Genomic DNA, 27,198 nt, shown 5'->3' with positions numbered 1-27,198 from the left:
TGTACATTTTTACAATGTTTCTTCGGACATTTTATATTTCCCTAAATTTTACAGTAGTTCTTGGTTTATTATTTACGTACATCTTTAATAGTTTAATCATGTGACCTTCTACATTTCCCTATCTGTTTACAACATTTCTTGGGACCTCCTACACTTCCCTTTCATACATCATTCTTGAACGTACTTTATTCCCCTGAATTTTACAGTATCGGATCCTCCTATACTCCTTATATTTTACAGTATGTTTTGTTTTGCTTTTTGTTTCTGTTGGGTTTAACGTCGCACAAACATTTTTTTAAGGTCATATCGCAACTTTCCAGCTTTCATGGTGGTTGAAAACCCAGGGAGTTGTTATAGATCCATGTCTTATAGCTCCGTGGAAGACCCAAGGTGCCCTTCTGTGCATTACTTCATCTCGAGCGGGCACTGGCCTGGGTAGAACCACTGACCTTCAGCAAGCCAGCTGGAAGGCTTCCTCGCAGTATGTTTTGGGACCCCTTGTATTTCTCTTCACTTTACAGTGTATATATCCCCTTACAATTTACAGTCACGGTATCTTGCATGTAGGGATATACAGGGTACTAGAAACACTGTAACAATATATGGAAATAAAGGACCGGAGTGACCGTCTGCACTTGAAGTAGATCTATTCCTGAAGTATGTAAACAATGTTTGAACTAAAACTTTTCATACTTGAACATCGCAATTTTATTAAACTTATTCAACATGCTTTATTTGCAAATAATCACACACAATTAACAATATACACATTAGAGTAGTGAAAGCATTACGCACTACTACTTCCAAAAACATATATGTACACGGATGCGATGCTTAAAGACAAGCAAGAAAGCACTGGTATCCTCGTACACAAATAACATTAAATAATATCAATTAACTTAAAAGATATATTTGTTTATTTATTTTGTTGGGTTTAACGTCGCACCGACACAATTTTAGTCAATATGGCGACTTCCAGCTTTAATGGACGATGGTAAGACCAATGTGCCCCGCTCGTGCACAAATTTACTTTCACGAGCGCACTAGAGAACCACCGACCTTCCGTAAGCCAGCTGGATGGCTTCCTCACGTGAAGAATTCTACGCCCCAAATGAGGTTTCGAACCCACATCGATGAGGGGCAAATGGTTTGAAGTCAACGACTCTAACCACTCGGCCACGGAGGCCCCCTTAAAAGATATAAGTATAAAATAACAGTTATGATCATGTCAACATTGTATGGCACATGCTCGACTGAAAATGACTGATTTAATAGTCTAATCTGTGCTTAAGACCCCCGGAGTTGTGAACTGGCACGACCTGGCTCTATAAACCATTAACTGTGTCTCCCAGGCATGGTCTTGGTAGACAAATTTGACATTAAAGTAAAAAAGGGACATAACAAAGGCACGCGTCTGCTCGATGATGATGGTGAATCGCAAGCTGTATTTAAATTGGATAGAAAATGTAGAGCTGAGTACACATACGCGTGTGACATAAAGCAATATTTTTGCAAACGATGAATATTAAGTTTTGTTTGAATTGGATAAAAACTGTGGGAGAAGCTGAGTGTACAAACTCCATAAAGATATAACATTTTAAAGTCCAACAAGGACCGTGAATAACTCAAGACATCAAATCAGAATAGGCAGTCACGACAATATATGCACACAAGAAAACGCCAGACGGACAATTCAAACACTATATACTCCTCCCGGGTCTTCGAAACCAGGGGCATAATAAATGATTAAATGTGCATGCCTATACAATTAACATATACATGTAAGTAGACAGCGCTAACATTTTAAAAATATTACACCTCCAATATTTACAAAAATTCGCATCCATGTACATGACCGGTATAATACAATATAGGAATAACAAAACCTGCATGTACCAGGTTAATTTTTAGTAAAACATACTTTTCATCCTACACAAAATGACAAAACTGCCTACAACAATAAAACAAACTGAAATGTATGCGCAAATTAAAAAAAAACAGGACTAGAAAATCTGTTTTCATACTGAGTAGCTGCTTCACCTCATGTGACATTACAACGGTAAATAAACAGAGATAAAACTGTCAGAAGCTCTGAAAAGATTTTGGCCAATACAAGTTATTCGGGCACGTTTTCAGTTTTACGGTTACGTGTACTCTTCCCTTTTTTATTTAAGGTAACTTGACATGGACAACCAAGATGGCATCACAAAATTAGGGTTGGTCAAATTATTTACTCCTATGAACGATATGCTGCTACAGAGGTCTAAAGATGCATTTTAATCATTTAAAACACACATATACAATTGTAAAAATGCATTTTATTTATAAAAATATAAAATCAAATATTCTGAAAGTCACCATGAAAACTAGTCAATTTTTGTGCGCATTTTGCGGAAAAGTTATGTATCCAAACTGAAAATAATTTATATCCTCATATCTTTGAATATGCCCTTCAGGTGCTCCACCTATGAACAAAAGAACTTATCCACTGAGTTTTATGCTATTTGCTCTGGAATTTCATCAGTAAAATATAAATTTCTATATTTTACACCCTAAAAAGTTGAAACCTGCCTGCAGTATGAGGGTCATTAAAAAAATTCAAAGTACATGTAAGTTTACATTTTCCTTATTTCTGAGACTTTACATCCTCACATATTAAGTTTTGAGTGATGTGTTAATTTCTTAGTAATTCTACATTGTATTTTAATTTTATAAAACGTTTACAATCTTTTCAATCTGTGTCCTAGTTCAAATATGTTTGCTACTGTTTGAATAACCCTCAATGTCAAAACTTTACTGACTTGCATGGAAATCTCATGGAAAGCATGGATCTTAGGCCATACTAAATTAATGTATGCTTAATGTAATTGATAAAGTACATTTTCCTGATTTTCTGTGCCTCCCAAAAATATAGAGCCAGTTTAGATGAGGATTTCTGCATTTGAACATGAAGGGGTCATAAAACATAATGTAATATACCCAAAATCAGCTATGTTTGGGTTCACTTTCTGTTCATTGGACTGGGTGAACACAGTATGTTATTCACAAAATATAGCCTTACACATTCAACTGTACCTGTCAAACAACCTGTCAACGGACACTTACTTACTCATATATAGATTTACTTCACGGACGCATACACATATGAAGTCACAACCATTTTATTATTACAGCTGGCAATACAAACACATTATATATGCCGAGACTTTAGGTAGTTTATACTAATCTGTTTTAGCTTGATTGTGAAAAAAGCTTGAAGCTTATTGAAATCACCCTCGAGTCTGCTTCCTGGAAAAACAAGAACTGATTTCAATGAGAAGGCATGACCGTGACCTTATTGGATCTCAAACCCACGAACTCTGGTCTGAGCGGCCGAATTATATTCCGAGACTGTGCCAAGGTTTTATAATAACGAATATGGAAAGAGGCTGGAAACTGATTAGCATTGTAAAACACTAGATTTAAGCGAGTGAACAACATAAATGATTTTATATCCATTTGCTAACAACCTCATATCTAATAATCGGACTTTGCTTCATCGGTCCAATCAGAACAGTTGAAAAAGAAAAATACCTTAGGTCAGTATTTGTAAAATATGTTGGAACTTTTGTCAGTAATTCATTTATTTATTTATTTGGGTTTTACGGCGCACCAACACAGTATAGGTTATATGGCGCCAAACAGGACTACAAATTTTGGTTCCACATCTCATTTACATCGAAATAAAAACATGAGGTATGGAATCAAAATTTGAACACCTGCTGGAATCACAGAGTTACTGCAAAACCAAGTGTTAAGACCCTATTTGTCGCCTCTTACGATCATGCAAGGGTAAGGCAGTGGTTCCAATTCTTTTTATACACAGATCGTCCCAGAACCACATGGGGCGTCAGTAATTTGTATCTTGCTTTACCTCTCATGAACAGCCTTGATCTAACAGTTATTATTCTGCCTTAATTGCCATTTATGCTCCTAGAGGATATTCTTATAGATTTCATTAATTAACATTTAACAAAATTACAATTCTGAAGCAGAAAAATGTCTGTGAGACGATTACAAGTCAGGTAGGAAACAGACCAATAGAGGATGTTAAAATCGATAAGCAATAAAAATATAAGTGATTACCGTAAGTAAAGCAATGAGAAACAATTGAGAAAGATGAATTACAAATTATCATTTAAAGGCCCGACTGGACCTTAAAATACATTGTAGAATCGTCACTGTCGAATGATTTAAATCACTAAAGAGTGCCAATGTAAACAGCATGAATTTCCTTCTGGAAACATTGTATACACAATGACATTAGGCAACTGATTTCGTACTGAGTGCAGACAATTTAGGTAAGCTGACAGATGGGTATCTATATAATTATACTTGTTTTATAACAGCGAGGATTTTAGATATTTCATGAACAGGGTGGCCAACTTACGTGACTTTTGGAATCCGTATGGAGAAGTTTTGATTCAGGTAACATTTTGCCTATATTTTCCTTACTACTCGGCGGATTTTCTTACATAAAATGCGCCAATGACAGCAAAGTGAGTGCTTTCCTCCACACAAAGCACCTGCCATCAGTTTTCAGTACCTTTCTCAAACACTCCGCTCAACAGCTTTTCGATGACTAACCGTATAGATAACGTACACACTATATCTGCATTTTACCTCAGAAACTGATGACACAAGTTGCAAGCGTGACTTAATATTGATAATCACGCTTTTAATAGGTTTCTTGTATCTTGTACGTGACTTTCATGTTACTCCTACAAAACATGTCAACAGGGACCAACCGATGTGTTTCGGACCAACATTTATTCACCAGACGTCAATGATAAAATGCATACTGTCATCTTTCATGAATTTACAAGTGATGAGGAAATACCTTTTAAAACAGGGATGCTTTAACCGATGAACGCATTTATTATGTTCTAGGTATTTACGCTACATCTATGGAAGACACAATGTGTATTGATTTGAACGAATGAATTAAACCACTGCAAGCCATATATGGCGGAAACTGCCTTTTTAAAAACACGTCATTAACAACATGCGACTCGCGTTAGAAACCTTCCAGGACTGCTAATCACAACCAAATAAGGTATAAATTAATAGGAAATGTATATTACATGTTTTTCTATATGAATCAATTTGTGGCAAGATGGATCTCGGTGGTAATTCAACGCAACCTAATACTAGTAGACTAAAATTCCAATAACAATTTGAACTTATATGTAAAAGGGCATCTAACTAAAAAGACGGAACTGCACATACGTATGCGTCCCTAAGGATAGGCGAATGGGTCTAGACGTAAATGGAAAGTTCGTCAGACAACGACAAAACAGCAGTATGTGAGGTGGCTGAGGAGCACATACAATAAAAAATAAAACGAAGTGTTTGTCTGGCACAGATTCTACAATGAAGTGCAAGGGGCAAATACTCTTTAGGAATTCAGAACAAAGTTATGACTGCCAGCGAAAGACTGCAATTTTTATTTAAATCATTAAGAACAAGGAAAAGATGACAAATTGACGCTGGACAGCCGTCTAAACTGTGGTAAAAACACAGAATTACCGAGTTCTGACCATCAAAGTGGGAAAAGTGCTTTAAATGTAGAACATGGAATCATTCTGGATTTACGTGTACACCTATAGTGTTAACAACATTTTTTCAGGAAAATGCAGATATTGAATATGTGTTTATTGACAGTGCTGAATTCAAAGTAACTGGCAAATTCAATGAATTTATATCCCCCGCTAAATAGGTTGTGTACTGTATTTTGAATTTTACCTAATTTCCAGATATACACAAGTTATGTACAAAAGGACCATGCAGGTTGTTGGTTCCTAGCTTTTACCAAATCAAGGGAAAAACCTTGCCCATAGTGATCCACAGTTGATGAAGATCCATCAATGGATAACTTTGTTATGTGGGAATTTATGGATTGTAAAACAATTAAAGTGATCTGACCCTATGCCCCATACCAAGGCCAAAACTTCGATGAAATTAGGGCAGTAATTCAAAAGACAGAGTGAAATTGGGAAGCTTGCCGTAAAACTTTACTCCGAATGCAACTGCAATGCCAAAGCCGACACAAGGCGAGTACAATAGCCCTCCTTATTCGCTATGTGTTTATAACACACGGCTAAGTATCTCCACAGTATAAATTTACAAAATAGTATACATTGCAAACAAAAACACCTATAACTCCCAGAGTTACTGATGCTCGATTCGGGGATTTAGGTTTTTGTCAATTTAAGCACAGGTCATATTGCGATTTACCACTTTTGGTGCTGGAGGAAGAACCTACTTCGCTTTGAGGCATGTTGGCACCTCATTTGAACCACTATTCTTCCAAGAGCACTCATATGAAATAATTCGAACTAGCAACATTATAAAACAACATGATTTGAATTCAACACACAATTTTCAGGTCATATGGACAAGCATTGACTTACAATTCACATATTTTAAGAGGAAATAATATATTTCATAATTGTAGAAAGTGTTGCCGTGTACAGTTCTATAATCTGAATACAATTTCATCCGTGTTTGACACCAGCAGTGTATTATGGTGTGTGAAAATATTGTTCAAAGCTTCTCTCTGGGAATGGCTTTCATCATGATCCCATCCTTAGACTTTAGAACTGCTGCCAGCTGCCGTTCTACCTTGTGTGTGGGATCTAATTCCAGGTGAAATCTGAAAAGATGCTTCAGGTAAGTATTTGGTTTTAAGGACTCCATTCTCAAATACAATCTTTTTAAAGATGACATATGGTTAATCTGAATGTACATAGATAAGAAAAGATGCCTTTAAAGAACTTATACATCCAAAAATAAGTTTCCAAAAAGCATGCATCGATGTCAACATAAAATTTCTTAAAGCAAAGACACTTTTACACAAAACTGCATTAAAATATGTCTTCTTCCTGATAACTTGCTTTTATAGAGGACTAATGTTTCAGTGGAACAGAGCCATAACTCTGTATGCTTCTGAATAAAATATATGTTTTCTATTTATCTGTAAAAACATAAGTATAAATTCATCATCTGCAAACTTGAGTGGTTTCTTATTTATAAATGTATTTGAGTATTTCTTACCTATGTAAAATCCTTGCTATAACAGTTTTCATTTCATTCATTGCAAAATTCTGTCCAATACAATTTCTTGGTCCTGCTGAGAAAGGAACATAACTAAAAGGATCTCTTTCATCATTGTGTTCTGGTGAAAATCTTTCTGGTTTGAATGTCTGAAATAAAAAAAAACATTTTCATTTTCTTTATCAAATACAAATAGAATTGTATAACCCTATTTTGTACAATAAACTTTTATTGCTTACTAAAGGCATACCTTGCACTGAATTGCAACACATATAAAAAATGTGTGCCATCAGCACATCCAGTGACATTTCTATAGTCTGTCTCATCCCAGGGACATGAATCTTATTTCTTGGACAAAAAAAGTCACATCCTAAAATTCCAAGAATTTCTGTAACAGTCTGGTTTTCATGTGCAACTGACTTTTATTTTCTTTAAGTCAAATCACAGATGTTGATTTCTTGTCACCATTGCCAAAAGTTCTTTTTTTTTAAGAGAATTACAGAAAATTTCTAGGGCTATATTTCAGAAACAAGAGCTGTCAGTGGACAGCGCGCTCAACTATTCTCAGTGCTTGATAGTATAATATAAGCAATGAGTAAAACTTTAACATTACAATAAGCATATTTTAAGTCGAAAAGGGGTCATAATTCAGTCAAAATGCTTGATAGAGTTGCCTCCTGCTTTTCACAGACTGGGGTCATGATGGTAAACAAGCATGCAAAATATAAAAGCAATATCTCAATGGACTTTGAAAATATTTGGGGTGGTATGCAAACTTAAACATTTATTCTAAGCCGAAAAGGGGCCATAATTCAGTCAAAATGCTTGATAGAGTTGCTTCCTCCTTTTCACAGACTGGGGTCATGATGGTAAACAAGTATGCAAAATATGAAAGCTATATCTCAATGGACTTTGAAAATATTTGGGGTGATACACAAACTTTAACATTTATTCTAAGACGAAAAGGGGCCATAATTCAGTCAAAATGCTTCATAGAGTTGCCTCCTCCTTTTTACAGACTGGGGTCATGATGGTAAACAAGTATGCAAAATATCAAAGCAATATCTCAATGGACTTTGAAAATATTTGGGGTGGTACGCAAACTTTAACATTTGTGTGACGCTCACGCTAACGTTAATGCTAACGCTCACGCTCATGCCGGGGCGAGTAGGATAGCTCCCCTATTCTTCGAATAGTCGAGCTAAAAATTGAAGTCCTCAGAGACACATTAATTGGATATGTGGTCATACATGTAGCACCTGAACAATACATTAAAAAGTATCAGTATTTGACTTGCCATTAAGTACCTCCTTATCATATTTCAGATTCCATGTGTACTAAATTATCATTCCGTTTCGGTGTCTTTGAATAGACAAAGGGTATGAGGGTTACGAGGGCTACACAACTGCCAAGTACAAATCTGCGTTTGCAAAACAACCAACAATGTATCAGAATTCTTGTAAAAGCCAACTACATGCACTATTTAAAAAAAAACAATTTTGCAGCTTGTTGGTTACAAACCGAAATATATAATACATTGGAATGTTCACGATTGTCCAAACTGGTAACTTGTACTATATCTCTCTATGACCAGTGGTTTATTTATCTTATTTCGTACTAAAGTGCTTTCTAAACCTACCAGCGGATCCTCCCACATGGTTGGATTACTGAGAATATTAATTATCACAATGTTCATGTTTGTTCCTTCTGGTATCTCGTATCCCTCTATGACCATTGGTTCGTTTGTCACTCTCTGTATAAAGGTGACAGGAGGGTTTAGGCGTAATGATTCTTTGATCACTTGTGTCAGGTATGTTAATTTTGGCAAATCCTCCCTGAAATGACATGTGTGGGGAAAGTAAATTATTTCAAGAACGTACATATAGCAGATAAACAGAATAAGTATTAATTTATAAGGTGACATAAACAGCCACTCTGGACACCAGACAATTTTTAATTTTGACTTTATTTGTTGATGGATTATAATAAATATTTCAGGTTATCTTAGTTAACATAAAAGTAACATTTCTTTAATCAAGAGCACCGCCTTGCAGGTGCAGACGCTCATCTGATTTTTTTGTCTCTGTATAATAGACATATTGTTCTACCTGTATGTTTTTATGATATGTTTTAATTCCAAAAGTGGCCATAATCCTTGCAAAAAGCAGGATGGAGTTATGTTTCTTGATGTACAGAGTAAGCTTTTGATGGTGAACAACTGTTGCAAGTCTTAAAGCAATAGCTTTGATAGTTTATGAGAAAATCTGACCTAAACATAAAACTTAACCAAGAAATCTGATTTTCTAAGTCCAAATGGGGCCACAATTCTTGCAAAAAGCAATGTAGAGTTACAGTACTTGCTGTGCAGAGTCAGCTTTTAATGGCGAATAACTGGAGAAAAGCTGACCTAAATATAAATCTTAACCAGGCAACGCCGACGCTGACGCCGATCAAGTGATGACAATAACTCATCATTTTTTTCCCCAAAAATCAGATGAGCTAAAAATGTAAGATTCTGAAAAAGAAAAAAAGTGTTCACGGAAATAAGCAAAAATAGTTTTTGCCATAAAACTGACATTATTAATGATATTTTAGAACTTTTAAAGTTCCTACTACCACTGGAGATCTTGAGAATGATGACTGTATACTAGTAAATTAAATCTGGACTGCGTCAAAAGCTTATGTCTAAAAGCTGGATAAAGTAAACTAAAGTCAAAATTTGTAAAAAAAAAATCTGTTAAGGATTTCTTACCAGTGCTAACTGGTTATAAGCATTTCACTGAAACACTTGAAACTCTTAAAACAGAAATTGAGGACACATTCTTTTCTAATTACTACATTTGTTTTAAATCTGAAATCTAACACGAGGCCCTAATGTGTCTGGCTCACTCACCTCAGGGGGACATTGACCTTTTAACCTTGCTTCTGACCAAATTGGGTGAATGTATAATATTTGTTGCATTATTTTGTTCCAACATGTGTAACCATTTGAACAAACTTCTCTGGACACCCCTAAAATCTGGAAAGATTTAAGGGAGGACCAAACAAGGATGGTGAAGATCCATAAGGAAAGAATTGTTTTAAGTTTTTTTTTCTATTTTTAGCTCTTGTGGACCATAAAAGTGACCAAGCGGAACCATTTGAACAAAACTAAGAGAGGTCTATGACAGAATGCTACAGACCAAGTTTACTGAAATTTTGGCCAGTAGTTTTAGAGAAGATGCTTAAGAAAAAATATTGATGCAGGATGACCGACCATCCACCAATACTTAAAGCGCAAATGGTGCTGAAGATGATGGTCTTCAATAATACAGTTTCACAATAAACACCTACCACAGTATGTTGTCATTGTCTCTGCCCTCTAACACTTCATTTATCTCTTTGTACAGTGCACTTTGTACCTCTGGATGCCTTGCTATTTCATATAGTGTCCAAGATGTGCCACTTGTTGTTGTGTCATGTCCTGTAATACAAAAATCAAGGTCTTATGGATATAACCCCAAGCTTGTAGACCATATGCCCAGCTGAAGACCAGTCTGTAATAACTCTGACTTTTGATTAGATGTATATTAGCATATTTTTGAAATTGACCAATGGCACAGTAGCATTCTGAGACTGGTCTTCAAACTTTTTATATCCTTGAACCCTAGTGTACCTCATACATACCATTCTAATCACAGTCAAAATTTTCTTTAAAGACCCCCTTAAGAAAAAGTAAATAGGTAAAATAAAAATCTGGTTGAATAGGGAATAGAGCAAATGGTGTCCTTTCAAAATCAGTTTTATAGCAGAGGTCTATATTCTGGGCTGATCTTTAGTTCCAGTTTAATTGTTTCAGTAAATATGAGCTATTCATAAAACATGTATGACCCCAATAATGACCTGTCACAAGTAAATTGGTATGTAGTTTTTTGTCTTAACCCTTATCATGCTGGACACGATTGATTTTGCCTTTGCGACCAGTGTACATCATGATCAGCCAGCACATCCATGCAGTCTGATCAAGATCTGCAATGTTCACCACTCAGTCTGTATCTTTTTGGTGAGCACCCCTTTTAACAGTTAATGTTACTGTCAAAATTGAAAGATGGACAAGTTGATTGTAGAAATTTAGCAGGGTAAGGGTTATGTATGCTGTAACTTGACCTTCGGCTTAGAGACAACAAGGGTCAACTACTGACTACAGGCAATCACCCAACCAAGTTTGACAAAGGCAAGCCGGTGAATGTGACCTTGACTTTTGGCCTAATGATCCACAAAACCATTTTTTAACTATTATCAGTGTCAAGGTTAATGTGACTTTGACCTTTGACATACTGACCTCTAAAATAACAGGGGTCATCTACTGATAGCAGGCATATATACTGTTGTTGTCTTTAACAAAATGCACCTGCTTTATTACAACTTTTTGATCAGCTATTGACAGTCAGAATAGTCCTGTCCTTGAACAGTTCCATCAATATTATTTGTTCTGATGACAGGGAAATCAGGAAAATAACTTTATAATTACACTTGATTTAATGTGCCTTGACAAAAGACTAAGCAGTCAGGGTAAATAAAGACTTTAGTATTACATCTCACCTTCAAACAGAAATGTATCCACTTCATTCCGTATTTCAGCAGACGACAATCCAATTCCTTCTTCATCCCGAGCTGTTAATAAAATCCCTAGAAAATCTTTGCATTTTGTTTCTTTGCCCTTTTTAGTGTCTGACACCTTAAACAAGTATATTTTTATAGATATAATTTGAAAGCCGAACTTAATTTATGGCAGACTTAATAATGGTGACATATTTGATATTAAAGAGAAATATTAAATTACTAATAGGGACAATGGAGGCCTTTCCCAGTCAAAACTTTATCAAGAACTCAACAAACCTGGATGAAAATCTTTGCCCATTATATTAAAACCAATATGAGCCATGCCATGGGAAAACCAACATAGTGGGTATGCGACCAGCATGGATCCAGACCAGTCTGCGTATCTGCGCAGTCTGGTCAGGATCCATGCTGTTCGCTAATAGTGTCTCCAATTCCAATAGGCTTTAAAAGCAAACAGCATGGAGCCTGACCAGACTGCGCGGATGCGCAGGCTGGTCTGGATCCTTGCTGGTCGCATACCCACTATGTTGGTTTTCTCATGGCACGGCTCATATATGCTCTTAATTCAAATACATCATGCAAAAACAAATAATAATAAGGAAACTTCATGGGAGAATTTTGTCAAAAGAGTACAATGGCAGAAGTTTGATACAAGACAATCAGACATGCACACTCAAATGGTATTGGTTATACTATAAACTTACTATGACTGAAAAATTGCAGAATGTTTCAAAACCTAGTCAATAAGCAAAAAATAAAGGAAATTGTACCAGTGTATGTTTTCTCTCTTCTATGATATTTTCGGCAACTTTATGAACAAGATCACAAGCTCTTTTCCATCGCCTTCCATTTGATGTGAGATAATAAATAAAATCAGGGTACAGCCAAAATTTACTGAAATAAAACTTTTCAGTGTAAGTATATCGTTGTGAACAGGAACTGCAGAATTTACATTTGACTTGCTTTAACAGAAATTTCACAAGCCACCAGTCATAAATTGACAGCTTACTTGTTTTCAAAAGGTTCTGAAAATTTCCTCACATCAAAATTGGTGGAATACAAACATAGGTTCAGTCAAATCATTGCAGAGAATGTTTATCTAACTTAAAAGGCTTGGGTGAAACTTGTAATGTGAGTTTTGATTTTGTATCACTTTTCAACCAGTGCTTTTTCCTAAATAAAGCTACCCTCTTAAATGGAAGTTGTCCCAAAGCAAAGAAGAATCTTGTTTTGCAATGCTAAAATGAAAATTCCCAGATGATTGTTAACAGTTTTTTTTTAATGTTTTATAATAGTTTTGCTCCTTTTTGCATGTATATAGGTTGAGTAAACAACAGATTTATTACACTGTTGAAGAATTATCAAAATATCATCCCACATTCATGAATATAATAAAAACTAGAAATGTGTCCATGGGACACAGATGCCCCCACTACATGACATTAAAATGACAATTTTTTCCCAGGTCAGGGGCCATAACTCCTACACGACTGAATGAATCCTGATGCGAAACCCCAGGTGCACAACTGCACATGCTGACCAACATTCCTGTAAATTTTGGTGACTCTAGGTCATATACTTTTTGAGCTACGCACGACACAACATTAAAATGACCAATTTTTAACTAAGTCAGGGGCTATAAGTCCTACAAGACTGAATGAATCTGGACGCGAAACCCCAGGGGCACAACTGCACATGCTGACCAACATTCCTGTAAACTTTGGTGACCGTAACTCCTACATGACTGGATGAAGTCCACTAGACAATGCTACATGTCAAATATCTAAGCTCTAGGGCTTCTGGTTTTTGAGAAGAAGATTTTTTAAGATTTTTCTATGTAAAATCAAGTGACCCCTGGGGCGGGGTCAATTTTGACCCCGGGGTCATGATTTGAACAAAATTGGTAGAGGTCCACCAGGCAATGCTTCACACCAAATATCTAAGCTCTAGGGCTTCTGGCTTTTGAAAAGAAGATTTTTAAAGTTTTTCCTTTCGGTTGCCATGACAACCAGAGTTCTGCATGGAATTCAATTCTTTGAACAATTTTTGTAGAGCTTCACCTGAGGAACATTCCTGTGAAGTTTGGATGAAGTTTGCCTAGCGGTTTATGAGGAGATGTCGTTTGAAGTAAAAGTTTACGGACAATGGACACCGGACGACGGACGGTGACCCATCCTAATAGCTCACCCTGAGCCTTTGGCTCTGGTGAGCTAATAAAAACTTATCAACAAGATATGATTAATATCAAATAATGATTAATAGACAGACTACAAACATAATAAAAGACATATCAACAAGATATGATTAAATTCAAATAATGATGAATCAACAGACTGCAAATGTAAAAAAGACATATCAACCAGATATGATTAATATCAAATAATGATGAATCAACAGACTGCAAATGTAATAGAGACATTTCAACAAGATATGATTAATATTAAGAAGAAAAAACAGAATGGCAAGCTATCATCTTATGTACAATCTATCTATTATGGCATGTTAAAATTATCATTTCTTTTTTATAGAGCAAATATACTTCTTTTTCTATTAGTAAATATACTTACAAGAATCTATCTGCCAGAAGTTCATTTAATTCAGACACTGCCTGAACATAGGGCTGATTTGTTCTGAAATCAAAATACAATCACTCCCTTTACTATGTAACTTATATTATTACACAATAATTTTTTTTCTCGCTGTCAAATTACAATGGAACTTGAAACATCAATAATTTTCCATACAAACATTTCATGTTGGGTGCTTGTTTTAATGAGTGTCCTTGCGTACCATAATTGTTTTTATTTTCGTCAGTATTGTCAATTTCATTCAGGCTAAGGAACAAAATTTCACAACATCTATGTAATGAATCAATGATTATTTGTGTACACATGTATGTAATAAAAATATTACCTTACATCGAGAAAAATACACTTGTTCATTGGAATAATATTACGCTAATAAAGTTAAGCAATATATTTCCGCTGCAAAACTTAAACATATTTCTCGAGACAAAGCTAATATGCTTTAATCAGCTTCTATGTAGAGTTTGAAAAAGGCAAAATTACTGAATTATTGAAAATTTTACTGTGTTAAATTTAAAAGAATTCATTTATTTTGTTGGGTTTAAGGTCGCACCGACACAATTACAAGTCATATGGCGACTTTCCAGCTTTTATGGTGGAAGAAGACCCAAGGTGCCCCTCCGTGCATTATTTCATCATGACCATGCTAAATCTCTATAATGAACTTGTCCATCTTCCGATTTGGACAGTACCTTTAACTGTTAAAGGGGGTAGAACCACCAACCTTCCGTAAGCCAGCTTGATGGCTTCCTCACATGAAGAATTCTTGCCCCGAGTGAGGCTCGAACCCACATCTATGAGGGGTAAGTGATTTGAGGCCAGCAACCTTAACCACTCATCAACAGAGGCCCCTTAAGTTAAAAGAAAGGAAAAAAAGTAAAGTTGAGTGCAGAGAATTTAAAATCCCATGGTTTTATATAAAAATCTCATAGTAGAATGAAAAGAACTTTGAACAAGATCTTTATCAATATCTATAATAGAAAATTAACATGGTACGTACTTTGATGTTTGGCAATCACTCTTGTAGGAAAATGCACATTGTAAAATTACATCCAGTGAAAACATACAAGTATTTTCAAAAACTTCAAAATATTGATTCTTGTCTGCATATGCCTGTATTTTGCCCTGAAATATATAAAACAGACTGAAGGGTAAAAACCGCCAGCGATCATAATATTTTAAGACTATAAGAGGACAGGCAAATTGGTGGAGTGGTACAGGGTCAGACATCTGACTCAGAGGTTGCAGGTCTGAAACACACAACCTCCACAATCTTAACCCTTACCCTGCTAAATTTCTATAATGAACTTGTCCATCTTTCAATTTGGACAGTAACATTTAATTTAACTGTTAAAAGGGGTGCAAACCAAAAGATACTGTCTGAATGACAAACAGTGCAGGTCATGATCAGATTGCACGGATGTGCAGGCTGACCATGATCTGCACTGGTCGCAAAGGCAGAATCAATCGTGTCCAGCATGATAAAGATTGAACTAATGATCTGGACCAATATTCATCAAATTTGAAGTCTGAAACTTAGATTTAGAAATGAAAAAAGTTCAATTTGCTCTTACTTTCTTTCATGATAAATTCATATAGAGCTAACTCCAATTTTGATGAGCTTTCTGTAGCATGTGAAAGCACTTAATCTAATAACATAGAAAAATGAAAACTTGGTCATAAAATTTCAGACTTAAACTGTTGATTAACTTATCAAAGACACACCTACAAAACTGTAGGTCATATGGTGACTATGACTTTTGCAAGCAGAGGAAGACCCCAGATGACCCTCAGTGCACTATTTTAAGCATGAAGAGCACCATCAACCTTCCTTAATTCTGCTTAATAGCTTCCTCACATGAAATATTTTACATTCCAAATGAGGCTCGGAACAAACAGCAGTGAGAGTCAAGTGATTTGAAGTCAGCGACTGTAACAACTCCCCCACACAGGTCTCTAGTTATATCTCTCTTTACATAAATAAATGTTGGAAAATTTTTAAAATGTCTGGTATGTGACTGGCTGGAGAAGTATGGTAAACTAGTAGTAAACAAATGTCGCTTCAATTTTTACTCTGCCCTCTTAGCTCCTTTGAAAGGTTTTATCCAACCAAAATGTTGTAATCAAATGTAGGATAGAATACATATAAATGTGATAAGTAAAACACTTACTACAAGAACATCTGATGCTCTGTTTTTCACCTCCAGGTAGGATTTGAGAATATCAAAATGAAATGCTGGTGTCAGCAGTCGTCGACTCCGCAGCCATTTTTCACCATTACTGACCAACAAGCCTTCTCCGAGCCAAGACATCACCAAGCCATACAGGCTTCTGCTCTTTGGTGCTGAAATATAGACTTTAGAAATAATATACATGTATAGCAGAACTACAATTTAATACATTTAATGTAACGAAGAGGTTATATGTCCTCGAAACAATTTCACAAGGGCATAGACAGTGTGAATGATCACATGTAGGTGTGTAACAAATTTGGACTGTTAGACATATTACGCATGATTTGCTATATTTTATTTTAATTACAATATGTCCTTTATGTACACAAGTTGATGCAATAGGGAAGCACTATTTCATACCATATTCATGGTGCGAAAAATACAGTAGGTCAACACGACATCAACGTGTAACTCTGATTTAACAATATCCAAAGACTGTGTTTGAAAATTACGCATAACACCACTCTGTTATATCATTATGGTGTTGAAATGTCTTTTATACAATGTAGTAGATTGAATGTGGTAGTACTCTTTCTCAGCACTTGTATGGTGCAAAACAGTATGTTGATGTGACGTCAATATTGCCATGTTGTAATGAAAATTTACTTGATTTTCTTTTCATATCAGAAAGTATGATAAAGTGAACAGTTAAATTCCTCTACTCAACTTTTTCCCTGCTAAATTTCTAAAATGACCTTGTCCATCATTCAGTTTGGGCAATACCATTTATTATTCAAAGGGGTGTTCACTGAAAATTTACAGATTGAATATTTCTTTGTTGGCACTCACAAGAATTTGTTATATTAGATCATAACATAGAGTATGACGTCAGTGCATCAGTACTGAAACTGCTACTCACAATGCATATTAGATTGTATAATAAACAATTAACATGGTTATTTTCACGTACCTGAAGATTTTAAGATGTCTTTGATAGTATCAGCATGCACTATGTTTACCATTGGAATAAAAGGGCCCAGCCAACCCGAGGAAATCTTCGGTCTCTCAGTACAGTTGTCATGCATCCATTTCAGAGCTTCCTCATTCAGACCTGGCATCTAAAAAACACACCAACACCTTTGTATTTTGCTGATAACATGGACCATGACTATTCAACTTTATTCAGTGTATATCTATGTTAGACACATAATTACAAACAAAATCTATGTTAAAAAAAATTGTAACTAGAAGATGCTTTTGCAAAAAAGCGCATGGTCCCCCAATGCAAAGTGGTATAGGCAAGAAGTCAGTAGGGGTCAAGAGCAAAAGTCAAAGAGACACTGATGGTTGGCTGCAATAGGGATCATCTACTTGGCATGTCCAGTCATCCTGCTAAGTTTCAACACTCTTGGCCTAGTGGTTCTCAAGTCACTGTTCAGGCTCCTGTGACCTTGACCTTTGATCAAGTGACACCAAAATAAATAGGGGTCATCTACTCTGCATGTCCAATCATCCTATTAAGTTTCAACATTCTAGGTCAAGTGGTTCTCAAGTTATTTTCTGGAAATTATTTCATATGACCAAGCCCCTGTGACCTTGACCTTTAATAGACTGACCCAAAAATCAATAGGGGTCATCTACTCTGCATGTTCAATTATCCTATGAAGTTTCAACATTCTGGATCAAGAGGTTCTCAAGTTACTGATCGGAAATGGTTATCAATGTTCAGGCCCCTGTGACCTTGACCTTTAATGGAGTGACCCCAAAATCGATAGGGGTCATCTACTCTGCATGAACAATCATCCTATGAAGTTTCAACATTCTGGGTTGAGTGGTTCTCAAGTTACTGACCGGAAATAATTTTCCATGTTCAGGCCCCTGTGACCTTGACCTTTAATAGAGTGACCCCAAAATTAATTGGGGTCATTTACTCTGCGTGTCCAATTATCCTATAAAGTTTTAACATTCTGGGTCAAGAGGTTCTCAAGTTATTGATAGGAAACGGTTTTCCATGTTCAGGCCCCTGTGACCTTGACCTTTGACAGAGTGATCCCAAAATTGAAAGGAGTCATCTACTCTGCATGACCAATCATTCTATTAAGTTTCAACATTCTGGGTCATGCTGTTCTCAAGTTATTGACTGGAAATGTTTTTCAATGTTCAGGCCCCTGTGACCTTGACCTTTCACAGAATGACCCCAAAATCGATAGGGGTCATCTACTTCGCATGTACAATCATCCTATGAAGTTTCAACATTCTGGGTCAAGTGGTACTCAAGTTATTGATTGGAAATGGTTTTCAATGTTCAGGCCCCTGTGACCTTGACCTTTAATGGAATGACCCCAAAAACAATAGGGGTCATCTACACTACATGACCAATCATCCTATGAAGTTTCAACATTTTGGGTCAAGTGGTTCTCTAGTTATTGATCGGAATGGTTTTCAATGTTCAGGCCCCTGTGACCTTGACCTTTGACGAAGTGACATCAAAAACAATAGGGGTCATCTATTCTTCATGACCAATCATCCTATGAAGTTTCAACATTCTGGGTCAAGTGGTTCTCTAGTTATTGATCAGAAATGGTTTTCAATGTTCAGGCCCCTGTGACCTTGACCTTGGACCGAGTGACCCCAAAATCAATAGTGGTCATCTACTCTTCATGACCAATTATCCTATGAAGTTTCAACATTCTGGGTCAAGTGGTTCTCTAGTTATTGATCGGAAATGGTTTTTAAATGTTCAGGCCCCTGTTCAACATTCTGGGTCAAGTGGTTCTCTAGTTATTGATCAGAAATGGTTTTCAATGTTCAGGCCCCTGTGACCTTGACCTTTGACCGAGTGACCCCAAAATCAATAGGGGTCATCTACTCTTCATGACCAATCATCCTATGAAGTTTCAACATTCTGGGTCAAGTGGTTCTCTAGTTATTGATCGGAAATGGTTTTCAATGTTCAGGCCCCTTGGACCTTGACCTTTGATGGAGTGACCCCAAAATCAATAGGGATCATCTACTCTTCATGACCAATCATCCTGTTAAGTTTCAACATTCTGGGTCAAGTGACTCTCTAGTTATTGATCGGAAATTGTTTTCAATGTTCAGGCCCCTGTGACCTTGACCTTTGACAGAGTGACCCCAAAAACAATAGGGGTCGTCTACTCCAGCAGCCCTACAACCCTATCAAGTCTGAAGGTTCTAGGTCAAATGGTTCTCCAGTTATTGCTCGGAAATGAAGTGTGACGTACGTACGTACGGACGGACGGACAGGGCAAAAACAATATGTCTCCCCCAGAGGGTGGGGGGGGGGGGAGACATCATAAATTCTCTGAAAATAATTGTGATATAGATAAATGGATTTTTTTGTTGTGTTTAATGTCGAACCAACACAATAACAGGGACTCTAGCTTTGGTGATGGAGAAAGACCCCAGTTTCCCCTCCATGCATTACTTCATAACAGGCATACACCTTTGTAGAACCGCCGACTTTCCATAAGCCAGCTGGATATCTTCCTTACATTAAAAATTCAAATGCCCCGATTGAGGCTCGAGCCCACATTAATGAGTGGCAAGTGATCTGAAGTCAGCGACTTTTAACTACTTGGCGACAAAGGCCGCAGTAGATAAATGGAGGTAGAGCCTACCTTACAGGTCTGGTAAAACAAATTTAAAGCTGTCAGTAGAGACAGAGCACTTGACTATATCAATGCTGAGAGTAAAGTTAAGCATATATCTGACATAACTTGAGTGATTGATACATCTCTAATACAGATATCTGCACTAAATGTGATGTGGTGACGTGGAACAAGTATCTTTCTTTTAAGTTTGAATTAAATAAAAACAAGGGCTGTCTCCATAGGATGACACATGCCCCCGATGGCACTTTAAATGAATAGTTATGGCCGATGTTCGAGTTTAGGACCTTTGACCTACGGAGCTGGGTCTTGCGCGAAACACGTCGTCTTACTGTTTCACACATTTATGCGTAGTTATTTTAAAATCCATGCATGAATGACAAAGATATGGACCGGACACGCCCATCAATGCACTATCATGAAAAAAGACCTTTAACATCTAAGTGTGACCTTGACATTTGAGCTACGGACCTGGGTCTTGCGCAGGACACGTCGTCTTACTGTGGTACACATTCATGCCAAGTTATTTGAAAATCCATCCATCGATGACAAAGATATGGACCGGACACGCCCATCAATGCACTATCCCTTAATGTCTAAGTGTGACCTTAACCTTTGAGGTACGGACCTGGGTCTTGCGCACGACATGTCGTCTTACTGTGGTACACATTCATGCCAAGTTATTTGAAAATCCATCCATCGATGACAAAGATATGGACCGGACACGCCCATCAATGCAATAACCTTTAATGTCTAAGTGTGACCTTGACCTTTGAGCTACGGACCTGGGTCTTGCGCGCGACATGTCGTCTTACTGTGGTACACATTCATGCCAAGTTATTTGAAAATCCATCCATCGATGACAAAGATATGGACCGGACACGCCCATCAATGCAATAACCTTTAATGTCTAAGTGTGACCTTGACCTTTGAGCTACAGACCTGGGTCTTGCGTGCGACATGTCGTCTTACTGTGGTACACATTCATGCCAAGTTATTTGAAAATCCATCCATCGATGACAAAGATATGGACCGGACACGAAAAATGCGGACAGACCGACAGACAGACGGTTCAAAAACTATATGCCTCCCTTCAGGGGCATAAAAATGAGTGAAGGAACTATTAGTTTCAGTTTAAATCAAATCTATTCAGTAATAACAGAGAAAAAGTGCATCATAAGCTTAGCCTGGAATTCTATGTAACAGGGGGCATTAACTGGCATGAAATCCTGGTGCTAGTGTTATGGCCCTTGTGTTATATTGTGAAATCATTATTATTCGTGGGCGACTAATTTTTGTGGATTTCGTGGTTGTCAATCCATGAAATTTAATCCCAACGAATAAGTAAAATTCCCATTCATTTTATGATCAAAAGTTGAAATCCACGAATTCAAATCCCCAAAATTGACCAAACCCACGACATTTCATGCCCACGAAATTAAATGATTTCACAGTTTAATATAAAGTCGTGATAATGAGAAACAACTGTTTTTAGTTTCTCAAAATAATATCTATAAAATTTAATTTTTGAAAAAAAAAAATCTATCAGAGATAATTTGGACAGATGTGCAGGCTGATCTTGGTCTGCACTGGTCTCAAAGGTGGAATCATTGGAATTATTTGCCACCATTAACTAAAAGTTCAACAAAGTTGTGGAAGCAGACATGGACACTGACACAACTGTGAGTAGAAGAGCTCTCCATATACCTTGTGTGGTCAAGCTGTAAATTGCTCATACCTGTCTAGAGTTCCCGAAGAGAAATTCTGTTTTCAGACCTGGTATTTTGCACAAGATTAGAGCTTTGCGACGGAATTTCAAGTACCGCTGAATTAGAACTATAAGCAGATAACCAGCTGCTATACTCAGTACAACACTAGTCCACGACAGTCCAAACACACCCATAGTCACTGTCTCACCTGTAATAAAGAAAAATACATCTTAGCTTTGTATCCTTTAATTTTAGTCCAAATGATAGAAAATTTAGGATAAAATGGTAATTTTTTCACTTGTTACAGAAAAATCATTTAAATTCGTTGGCATGAAATTTCATGGTTTTGGTCAAAACGGCAATTTCGTGGAGATATAAATTTGTGGATTTGAAGTTTTGAACATAATATGAATGGGAATTTTACTTGTTCGTTTGGATTAAATTTCACTGACTGACTCAACAATGAAATCCATGAAAAATTAGTCCCCCATAAATATTAATGATTTCACAGTATTGTGCAAGACGGCAACTCTGAAATACTGGATCATAAAATATGCTATCCCAATTAAGCCAAATAGGTAAGACTAAGTTTCAGCTTGGAACTTAAATACACCTTTCAAAGTTTATCATATAGAAATAAATAGTGCTAGATATTACATGGATAATGCAACAGAAAAGGTCAAAATGTAGGCTTATAGGTAAAAAAATTATGTCTATATCTAGTTAATAATCCAAACGGTCAGTCAAAATAATACGGCAGAGGCGCAAGTCATGTGACAGTTTTTAAAAGTGAGACAGATCTTACAAAAGTGCAAGATTAAAAGAACTAGAAGATGCTTTTGTAGAAAAGAGTAGAAAAGCGCACATTTCTCCCAATGCATAGCAGTAATAGGCAAGAAGTCAATAGGGGACAGAAGCAAAAGTCCAATAGACATCAAAGGTTGGCTGCAATAGGGATCATCAACTTAGCATGTCCAATCATCCCAAGAACTTTCAATTATCTTAGCCTAGCGGTTCTCAAGTTATGGATTGGAAATGGTTTTCCATGTTCTGGCCCTTGTGACCTTGACCTTTGATCAAGTCACCCCAAAATCAATAGCAGCCATCTGATCTCCATGTCTAATCATCCTGTGAGGTTTCAACATTCAGGGTCAAGTGGTTCTCAAGATATTGATCAGGTTCAGGCCACTGCGACCGTGACCTTTGCTCAAATGATCCCAAAATCTACAGGGGGGTCTACTCTGTAAGTCCTATCACCCTATGAAGTTTGAAGGTTCTGAGTCAAATGATTCTCAAGTTATTGATCAGAAACGGTTTTCCTATTTCTGGCCTCTGTGACCTTGAACTTTGATCAAGTGACCCAAAAAACTATAGGAATCATCTACTCTACATTTCCAATCATCTTATGAAGTTTCAACATTTTGGGTCAAGTGGTTCTCAAGTTATTAATCAGAAATGGCTTTCAATGTTTAGGCCCCTGTGACCTTGACCTTTAATGGAGTTACCCCAAAAATTATAGGGGTCATGGCCTTACCTTTGATCCAATAACTCCCCCTTCCCCAAAAAATAGGGGTCATCTACTTTGTAGCCCTATCACCCAATGAAGTTTGAAGATTCTAGGTCAAACAGTTCTCCAGTTTTTGATCAAAAATGAAATGTGACAGGCAAATGATTGGTAATGGTTCTCCATGTTCAGGCCCCTGTGACCTTGACCTTTAACAGAGTGACCCCCAAATCTATAGGGATCATCTACTCTGCATGTCCAATCATCCTATGAAGTTTCAACATTCTGGGTCAAGTGGTTCACAAGTTATTGATCAGAAATGACTGATGGAGCTACCCCAAAATCTATAAGGGTCGTCTACTCCATAGGCCCTACCAACCTATGAAGTTTGAAGGTTCTAGGTCAAATGGTTCTCCAGTTATTGATGGAAATGAAGTGGGACAGATGGAGGGACGGACAGGGTAAAAACAAATCTTTTGTTTTCTGAAATACAAATGATTGCGAATACATAATGTGAAGTCTGCATTTTAAAAAATGAAAGTGTTTCTGAAGTTAAAAAGTAAAACATACAAAATGGCTTTATTCATTTTTTTTTTTTAAATAATTACACCTTGTAAAAAATATAAAAAACACATTTAGACAAAAATAAAGTCAACATTACAGTGAGCAAATACAATGCAGCTCATCTGAGCTTTTGAATGGACAACTTTTCTATGGATTTCAATCATGTCTTGTTTTGTTTTTTTTTTTGTTTTTTTTGTAAGGGTTGTGTTGGTTGATATTCTTACCTGAAAAATTACCAAATATAGCTTAGTAAATCAATATATGCATCCGCTTACAATTAAATGATTATTTCTAATATTGGCAAGAGTTCTGCAGGTCTAAGAAAGTGGTATTTTCATTAACATGTAAATTTACTGATAATGGATAAATTAACAGATTTTTCAATCTCTAAATTTACACAGTAATTGAATAAAAACCTCAGTATTACAGCTTGTACATAACTGTTTTACTTTTTTAAGTATAAATAAAAGTCATTAATATTGTTGAGTTTCACTCAATTCTGTTGACTTCCATTTTTCTGAAAATGTCAAAAACTCAAAGTCAACAAAAATGGCTGAAAATAATGACCTTTATTTATGCATTCTACAACAAGAGCACCAACTGTGGGTGCATTGGCACGTCGGCAAGTGCTGGACAATATGTAAGAAAAGATTTATAGTTCTTGGCCTTCTTACTCTAAGCTAAGGTAAGTTTTCAACAAAAGACAACCAAAATATACTAATTTTCTTAGTCCAAAAAGGGCCATAATTCTGTCAAATAGGTATCAGAGTTATGGTTCTTGGTCTACATAGTCATCTAATGATGATAAACAAGTTTGGAAAGTATTAAATCTGTAGCTCTTGTATTTTTTTTGAGAAAAGGTGGACCAAAACAAAAATTTCAACCAATGCTGACACCAACAATCAAGTGATCACAATACTTAGTAGATTTTTTTCCCACAATCAGCATAATCAGACAAGCTAAAAAAATGAATGCAGCAATATTCCATTTAGACTGCATTACTGGTCCCAAGTGAAAATGCTTAAACTTTGAAAGCTATGATTTACTAGGTACTTTCTGGTAAGGTTTCAATATGGAATTTGTCCCTAACTGTATACAGACATCTCTGAAGCTGAATTTTTTAGATATAATTCCAAATGTTATTAAGATTAATAAGTCAAGTGTCAGCTCTTAATTTATCCATTAATGACCAAGTTAAAAACAGTATTTTCTTCATAAATGTCAAGGCTCTGCAAAGGCCACAAGTGTGATTCAAGTCTGAGGGGATGGTAGCCCCTATTGGAAGATCTGAGGGGCAAAGCCCTCCAGAAGCTGTCAAAACACCATCACATGGAAAATTTAGTTTTTTTTCTTTTTCAACACAAAATAGACCTGGTTTTGAATTGTCTCCCTGCAGGTTTACTTTTTGTCACGTTTATTTATGCTGTAGAAATTACACATATCACTGGTGAATGTAAAAACTCTATTATATGGTATAAAATGGTGTGAAAACACAGTGTCAACGTCGCCGGGCAAGTTCGATTTAAAGATTTTCTTAGAATAAAAGACTGTTCTCATACATGTGATCTCCCGCGCGGGAGGGTCAAAATCCCGATTTTTTCACCTTGCCTCCCGTCTCCCGACCAAAACCATATTTCTCCCGCTTTTCAAAAAAAAAAAAAAAAATCAATGATTGGGTTGATAATTACCGAGGAGTGTCAAACATGTTTACACGGTAAATCAAAGTGTCATGGACTGTTGTGTATTATACTTGTTTGACACACATATAGCTGGAGGAAAGAGTTGTTTTTCACAGGTGAATTATTAATTGTTTGTTTTGATAAGGGATTAGACAAGCATGGCCTTTTCCACCTGTTTCACGGGGCCGAATATCTGCCCATTCCCAATGCCAATTAAGCTCCAATTTTTACCAATTTGAAGCAGAAAACTCCCAGTCATAAGAAATAATTCCCAACAGAAATGAATTTTGATTATTCAAAGAAAAATTTTGCTTGGTAAAATCACATAAATAATTGTTGGAAAAACCAACCCATTACTATTTTTAGAACAGGAGTGTTATTTCCCTTTACGGAGTTACGCCATTTTCTTCCAATGTTTACCAAATTAATTTGCTACTAAATCGAACTTATTTCATTGAAAGTTGGATGAAAACACACACTCATTTATTTGATAACATCAGTCTACATTATTTTGGTAAGGGTAAATACATGTTGATGCATTTCTGTTTTCTATTTTTCATGTCAAAATCATCAGTATTTTTATACGAAAGTGGGGGTGGGGTAAGGAATTTACATAATATATGAGTTGTATTCAGACCAATTTAGAGCTTCGTTTTTTTTAAGTCCTCGAGTAGAATAATGTTAATGCATGTTCACCTTCATTTCAGATCTAAATTGAGACTTTGTTTCTACAAATTTAATCTGTTAAGAAAGTTTTAAGTTAGAACAAAAGGGAGCTTCTGTAAGACAGCATGCTCGACTTTTCTGTGATTGACTCTGAATTAAAGCTTTGCCAGTAAAAGGGGCATAATAGGCAATAGCTTTGTATGTAACAGAGATATTAGACATTATATAAAACTTTAACAAAAAAATGAAGTTAAAAAGTGGCATAACTCTGTCAAAATTCAAATCAAGAGTTATGAGGATTGTTTCTTCTGGTGTAGACTTATATACATTATTGTGTGGCCAAAAATGTTGGATTTTGCCTCTAAGTTATGTGTCCGCGCGCTTAATTTATGTCGATAAAAAACCTCCAGTTCTGAGACCCCAACTCCAGCTGAAAATTGGCAAACCTCCAGTTTTGGGATTCTGAACTTATCACATGTATGCCGTTCTATTTTTCAAAATGCATGTGACTTGGAATAGTACATATGTGGGCGTGATCTAGGGATGAAATGTATGTGACACACGCGCAATGTGTGTGTGTGTGCCTCTTTCAAAAGCTTTGTTGACACTAGGTGTCAAGGTCACTGTACGATATGTGCTTTTTTGTTGGATTAAACACCAATAAACAATGAACCAACTATTCCGATTACCAAGGTACCTTTTTCGAGAGGTGTTTGTTTATCAGTCTAACGGTTAAATTATGATGACTTTAAATATTTCACATTTTATTAACAGTTTACTAATGAAATTGGACTTTGGTCAAATTTAGTTGCAAATGGCGTTATTGATTTTAAGGGAGGTAACTTCAGCTACTCCTTTGTTAATTCTGCATTAAACCGTTAAAACAATTTTATTTCTTGCTTGAAGAAAAACGAGAAAGAAAAATGAAAATGTGCGTTTTCATTTAAACTTCATATTATATAAAGAAAATAAAGAAATGTTGTTATAA

At 36.2% G+C, this 27,198-nt stretch overlaps 1 protein-coding gene across 2 annotated transcripts; it reads right to left on the bottom strand.

Moving 5' to 3' along the window:
• Nucleotides 1–1,424: 1,424 nt before the first annotated feature.
• On the bottom strand, nt 1,425–27,060 carry LOC123534682 (ultra-long-chain fatty acid omega-hydroxylase-like). 2 transcript variants are annotated; one of them, XM_053519106.1, is made up of 12 exons: nt 26,908–27,060; nt 21,827–22,005; nt 17,427–17,574; nt 16,454–16,626; nt 15,283–15,407; nt 14,265–14,327; nt 12,468–12,591; nt 11,677–11,812; nt 10,429–10,558; nt 8,735–8,930; nt 7,096–7,244; nt 1,425–6,694 (listed from the first exon to the last, which is right to left on the bottom strand). In XM_053519106.1, exons 2-12 carry the CDS (start codon nt 21,989–21,991, stop codon nt 6,586–6,588), a joined length of 1,518 nt encoding a protein of 505 aa, XP_053375081.1. In that variant the 5' UTR covers nt 21,992–22,005; nt 26,908–27,060; the 3' UTR covers nt 1,425–6,585. The 2 variants fall into 2 exon arrangements, with proteins under 2 accessions (XP_053375081.1, XP_053375082.1); XM_053519107.1 differs by having other exon boundaries at nt 26,900–27,013.
• Nucleotides 27,061–27,198: the final 138 nt, after the last annotated feature.

The sequence above is a fragment of the Mercenaria mercenaria genome, chromosome 12 (genome assembly GCF_021730395.1).
Source record: "Mercenaria mercenaria strain notata chromosome 12, MADL_Memer_1, whole genome shotgun sequence".
Classification (NCBI taxonomy): domain Eukaryota; kingdom Metazoa; phylum Mollusca; class Bivalvia; order Venerida; family Veneridae; genus Mercenaria; species Mercenaria mercenaria.
The sequence above is the reverse complement of the archived record's forward strand: the minus strand, read 5'-3'. Positions and strand labels throughout refer to the sequence as shown.

What these genes read in the sequence shown, in the direction of transcription:
- LOC123534682 (XM_053519106.1), bottom strand. Translation starts at nt 21,991, where the DNA reads ATGGGTGTGTTTGGACTGTCGTGGACTAGTGTTGTACTGAGTATAGCA. An exon ending in CTTCTGGCAGATAGATTCTT is followed by an intron (nt 12,592 to 14,264) that starts GTAAGTATATTT and finishes GTTTTATTTCAG; the next exon opens with TAAATTTTGGCTGTACCCTG. An exon ending in AAGAGAGAAAACATACACTG is followed by an intron (nt 11,813 to 12,467) that starts GTACAATTTCCT and finishes TACTTGTTTAAG; the next exon opens with GTGTCAGACACTAAAAAGGG.